Consider the following 5,639-nt stretch of genomic DNA (forward strand, 5'->3'; position numbering starts at 1 on the left):
TGTGTGTGTGTGTGTGTGTGTGTGTGTGTGTGTGTGTGTGTGTGTGTGTGTGTGTGTTAGAGAGACAGAGAGGTAAAGAGGGAGACAGAGAAATTCAAGGTCTTTCACAATTTGGCTCTAATCCACTTTTTCAATCTTATCTCACCCTTTCATGTAATCTAGGTTCTAGCTGAAGTGGACTACTTTTTTATCCCCCATTCTCATTCTTCTATAAAATGCCTGCAATGGAATTGGGCTATTTTCTGGCTTTTGAAGTTTTAAGTAAGCTATTTTCAAACAGAGATTGTTTCACTCTTTATTCTTCCATCCCCAGCACTTCATAGTGCCTGGTACATAGTTAATACCTTAATAATATCTGTTGACTGACTCCTTCAAGGCCTGTTGAAGATATCACCTCTACTTTAAAGCCCCAGCTGACAATGATCTTGAACTTTCCTTCTGCAAATTTATCTGGACCTCTCCTTTACATTCTCTCTCCCTTCAATCAAGTTATTTATATCCTTCCCTCCATTAGATTTATTATCTATTTAAGAACAAAATCTATGCTTCATTATTGTATCTACAATTCTTTGCATGTAATAGGTGTTAAATGTTTATTGAATTTATATATTCTCAAATCCGTTTAAATATTCCATAGATATTCCAAAGTCCAACAAAATAATTTCAGATTTACACATGTATTTCATTCCTTTAAGGACAGGAACTAACACCATATTGTCTATTTCTTGTATATTACTACTCCATAGTGCTTAGAAGCAGCATGCTCTGCAAACGGTAACTTTGGTAACACTGGCTGAGAATTCTAACATTTCTTGACAGTGATCTCATATACAAGGCTAAGGCCCCTAGTACTACAACATCCTTTCCACAGAGGATCATTGCTCATGGAGCCTAAGGAAGTTTCCTTAGGTTCTCAGTTCTCAGGACTAGACATAAACTTTCTAGAACTCTAGGCCCTTTTATGAGTATCAGCTAAAGAGGTGCATGGGAAAATAATCTAGTGGGATCTGAGCAGAGACACAAATAAGGTAACAGGACTAAAGAATGAGGCCCATGGGCAAAGACTAAAAGATCAAAGACAGATAAGTAGTAATAGTATTTAAGTTTGTGAAGGATGGGAGGCATTGTTCTTTGTATCCCTTGAGAACTATATGGCAGGAAAGATTTAGACTAATGAAGGCTAATTTTTTGACAGTAAAAATTGTTAAATCCATGGATTTTTGTGGGCCATCTGGGCAAACATAGAGGATACTCAGACCCAAAAGGGACATACAAAATGGTGTCAGCCTGAGCCATTCTTCTTCAGCAATTTTTAGCCATGATGACATGTGATTGTTACATACTGAGGTTTGCCATTCTGGTGTGTTTGTTCCCTACCAATTGGTCCTATATGGGCAGGTAACAGGAAAATGGGGTGGGGCATGGAATTTTTGCTCAATAGTTAATTTTGAAGAATAGTTAGTACATATATTTCTACTATATTTTAGGCACTGTACTAAAGACTGGATTCTATATGAAATGATGAAATTGGTGACTGATCTATAGCATTTTTAAGGTTTACAACAGACTTTCCCCATTACAATCACATGAAATGGAGTCAGGGTCCCAGACAGGTGTCCTTAGGAGCTGGACTTAGGCAGGGTTCTTCCTACTGACTAAAGAGATTTGGGATATTATTGGAACTTGTTCCTATAGTCCTGGTTTGAAGGAAATGGATGAGGTGCCAGAGTACAGCTGGGACTAAGAAGCATCAAGGAAAGCTCCTACCTTTTCAAGGAACAGTCCTTGAGTGGTGTCCTTGCCGAAGAAGTGAAACCATCATACTGTAGGCTCTAAGGAGTAGGACAATGGGAATTATTTCCCATTTAACCTAAAGTTAGAATAAAAGACTAAAATTGCAGCAAGAAAAATTAAGGATTCTTGTCAGACCATGGAGGGATAAAGGAATCTCCATCTCTTTAGATCTTAATGAATGCTACCAGATGCTGGAACTATGACAGTCGTAGTTTCCCCAGGGACTCTTCTCTGTACACATACCAATAAGCACCTCTATACCCTAGTTTAGCTCTTAGCTCTGAAGGTCCCTGGCACACATTCTTGAATACCATGATGATTCTAGGACTCTCCTGACCATCCTGTGGGTACAGGATGGGATTTGAAGTTCCATTTACCACACAATTGCACTGGAGGATAAATACATTCAGGTTCAAATCAGCCCTCAACAACTGATCAGTTTGGAATTCCCCTTCTCTCCTGATTCAGATATACTTGGGATAAAGACAAGGTCATCCAGAACCCAGTAAATTTGGATTACTAGAGGGGCTTGTACACCTACTCAGAAGCACTCTAGACCACAGATCCCCCAGGGTTCCCAACTGCAGCCCCCAAGGCAGCCTTAGGCAACTTCCACACAATGATGTTCAGGAAAGAAACCAAATTGTTACTCTCCATTAGAGGCTGAAAGGAGTACTTTGGTCTTTTGGGGGAGAAGTCTTCACTCTCTTATGGCTCTCCCTTCCCTGACAACCTTCTTACCCCTCTTACGTGGAAAGGAGTTTTTCTCTTCTAATGTGTGTTACGTGGGGAAATTCAGTTATATCAATGAAAAGTGACTCACTGAATAAGAGCCTTTCTTCCTTATCTCAGCTGAAATTCTTGCTCCAACTTTAGTTCCAGGCCAAGGACAGAGATGATAGGCAGAACTAGCCACTAACTCAGGCCCAATATCGATTTGTGCATGGGGGTCATAGCCTTGGTCAGGGAGGATAAAGGGTGGTGAATCAGCATTACAGGCTTTAGGGCTGGAAGGGATTATCTAGAAATCAAGAGACACAAGATATGGAAGGTGCTTTGCAATTGTTAAAGCACTGTCAAAATGCTAGCTCTATTATCTAGTCCAACCCCAAATGTTGGCTATTTTTGCAGTCAGAAAGCTAAATTCCAGAGAAGTTAAATGACTTGTTAAAAGCTGAATTGTAAATGGCAAAGCCAGCATTCAAATTCAGGTCTTCTGGAGCTTTTCCACTACACACATTTCCCCTGAGTCTGTGTGGCTCTCTGCTCTGGACCCTGCATCATCCAGAGTACAATGGAAAGCCAGACCGTGCCCCCAGGACCAGTCAGCAAGGAAGGGAGATGACGCCTCTTTATTATTAAGGTCAACACTGAGGAAAGCACTAAGTAAAAAAAGAATACACAGGGGCAGGGGATAGGGCACACAGAATCATTACTTGTAAGGGGAGGGAAAGCAGCACATCATTTACAGAACCCCAGGACAACCACATGCTTCATGCCCTGAAGAGGTTGGGGGGAAGCGTCATGATAGTTTGGGGCTCACAAAGGGTTCTGCAACTGTCTGGATCAGACATGGGAGCCACAAACCCTGTCCCATGAGGCTCACACACTATAACACAGTGGACACATATAACACAACGCAGGACATCATGGAGGCAACAGAGTGACTGGCTACAAGAGGGGAAATTTTGGCAAGGAAAAGAACTGGAAGTAAGCAAGTCTGGCCAGGAGAGACAGATCTTGGCTGTGGCACCCAAGAGTCCCTCAGGAGTACCCCAAGATTGTTGCTGCTGAGCTTCCCTGTGTCTCCAGGTTTCCAAGTCTGTGCCTAGGATTTGGGGTCATTGTTCCTAAAACCCCAATGATATGCAATCCCAGGTGAAGTCATAACAAAACAGGATCTTCTCGGCATGCAATATCCTAAAAGTTGAGCTAACAAATCTTCATGCACATTGAGAGCCATTGCCTTTTAGCCCAGATGCCTTTGGAACCCCCTTCATTCACACTCCCTGGGCTGCATGCAGTTCATTCCTCAAACTTCCTTAACCAACAAGAAGCTGTAGAGAGCTCTGTACTGGGGCAAGGGGCTTTGGCAGCAGCCAAAGTGTCAGTGGGTTTCAGCAGAGGGGTGTTTCTTGCTGCCAAAACAAAAGCCCCAGTTCCTTAATTTCTATATACATCTCTAGGGATTTAATTTGCCTCAGTCCTAAGGAGTACATCTTCAGAATATAAAAAGCAGAATCTTATTTACACAATTCAGGGGCTCTTGGGTTGGGGGGGGGGGCAAGGGGAGGGTTAGGATGGGTGGGAGTCCAGAGGTGAGATGCCCAGTGGGTTCCTCTCCCTTGCATTTCACTTTTCCCTGTTAGCCTCTGTCAGTCATTCTGTCTGTTAGGCAGAAATAATCCAGGATGATCCCATTCATTACAGGGTCCTCTTTAGAGGAGTCTCTGCCTAGCATCCCATAGCAGACACCCAAGTGAAGCATGCTGCACCGAGTTGTCCAGTTCCCTCATCATCATGCACCAAAAACCCAAAACCGTGCCTCGGAGGTACTGCCCCCCGCTGGAGCCTCCTTACATTGAGTTCTCCCCCTCCAGATGGAGCAGGGCTACGTCAGGCAGGTCGTGAGCATCCACGAGTGGCCCGTTCCCCTCCAGCAGGCAAGCACAGGGGTTCTCCAGGCTCTCACAGTGATTAGTGGGTGTGGCCGGATTGGGAACCTCCTTCCCTTCCTCCTCGGGGTCCTTGGGCCGGGGGGTGCCGGGGGCGCTTCCCTCTGGGCCGCTGGCCGCGCCCAGGCCCTGGCGGGGCGCGGTGGTCATGATCTGGCACATGGAGACGATGGCCCGCTGGTTGGCGCACACGTCGTCGGAAAGCACCTGGATGTGCGAGGCCTGCTCGTCCAGGGCCCCCCGCATGGCCCGCACGTCCTCAAACAGGGCCTGCAGCTGGGCCTTCAGGTGCTCCATCAGGTCCTTCATGCCGCCGTTATACTCGCTCGAGATCACGTCCCCCACTGCGGGCACCGAGGACACCTCCAGGGGGCCCGGGAGGTCACCGTCCTTGGTCAAGATCTCCAGCGGTCCGTCCTCCATTGGCTCGCGGCGGCGGCTGCAGAGGGTCCGACCCGGCCCCCCCGGGCTGGGGGCAGCGAGGGGAGCAGGGGGCCCCACCGGTGGAGGGTCCCGAGAGAGGTGTCGGGGTTCCGGGGTGCGAGCCGGGAGCGCAAGAGTACCTGGGAGGGGGGGGGCCCTCGGAGTTGGCCCCCAAGCAGTCCTATGAGATGCACCGGCCAAGTGCCGGGAGCCGCGAACGCAGAGCCCACTCCTGGCCTCTCCGGATCGTGCCCGGCAGCTCTGAAGCGGGAGCCGAGGCCGAGTCCGGCTCTGGGTCCGAGGGCTACCTCTACGCCGCCATTAACTGGCAGCGGCCGCTGGAGAGAGGCGGAGAGGGGCGGGTCTCCCAGCCGCGCCTCGGATGCTCCTCTGTTTCCAAGGCGACGCACGGCACGTATATGACGTGAGTCTCCATGGCAACTAAGGAAGGAGGACCAGAGAGAGGAGGGGGGAAAAAGATGGGAGGGAGGTATACCCAAGATGATGGTGGAGGACCGCAATCTGCCCCCGAAGCCAAAGTCTCAGACTGTGGGGGAGCTGTACTTGTTCCTCTAGCCGAGGGGCTGGAAAAAAAGCGAATAGGCAGGATTAAACGTTCATCGGGAAAGAGTGAGATCACTGCAGTTTGCTGCTTAAAACCCCACAGCAACAGAGCAGTGGTTCCCCTTGAGAATAAAAAAGGGACAGAGAGAGACAGAGGGAGAGAGAGAGAGAGAGAGAGAGAGA

At 47.8% G+C, this 5,639-nt stretch overlaps 1 protein-coding gene across 2 annotated transcripts in view; it reads right to left on the bottom strand.

Moving 5' to 3' along the window:
• CCDC184 (coiled-coil domain containing 184) overlaps positions 1-4,894 on the bottom strand; it is a 35,485-nt gene extending 30,591 nt beyond the window's left edge. Inside the window, exon 1 of one of the 2 annotated variants that reach the window (XM_069092657.1) lies at positions 4,375-4,894. In XM_069092657.1, coding sequence (XP_068948758.1) covers positions 4,375-4,892 — 518 coding nt within the window. In that variant the 5' untranslated portion in view covers positions 4,893-4,894. Of the gene's footprint in view, positions 1-3,127 lie in introns of those variants that run through there. The other variant, XM_069092656.1, reaches the window with a different exon arrangement.
• Between the last annotated feature and the right edge of the window lie 745 nt (positions 4,895-5,639).

This window comes from Petaurus breviceps, unplaced genomic scaffold (genome assembly GCF_028583685.1).
Source record: "Petaurus breviceps papuanus isolate PSGF00001 unplaced genomic scaffold, PetGlider_PUasm1.0 191, whole genome shotgun sequence".
Lineage (NCBI taxonomy): Eukaryota > Metazoa > Chordata > Mammalia > Diprotodontia > Petauridae > Petaurus > Petaurus breviceps.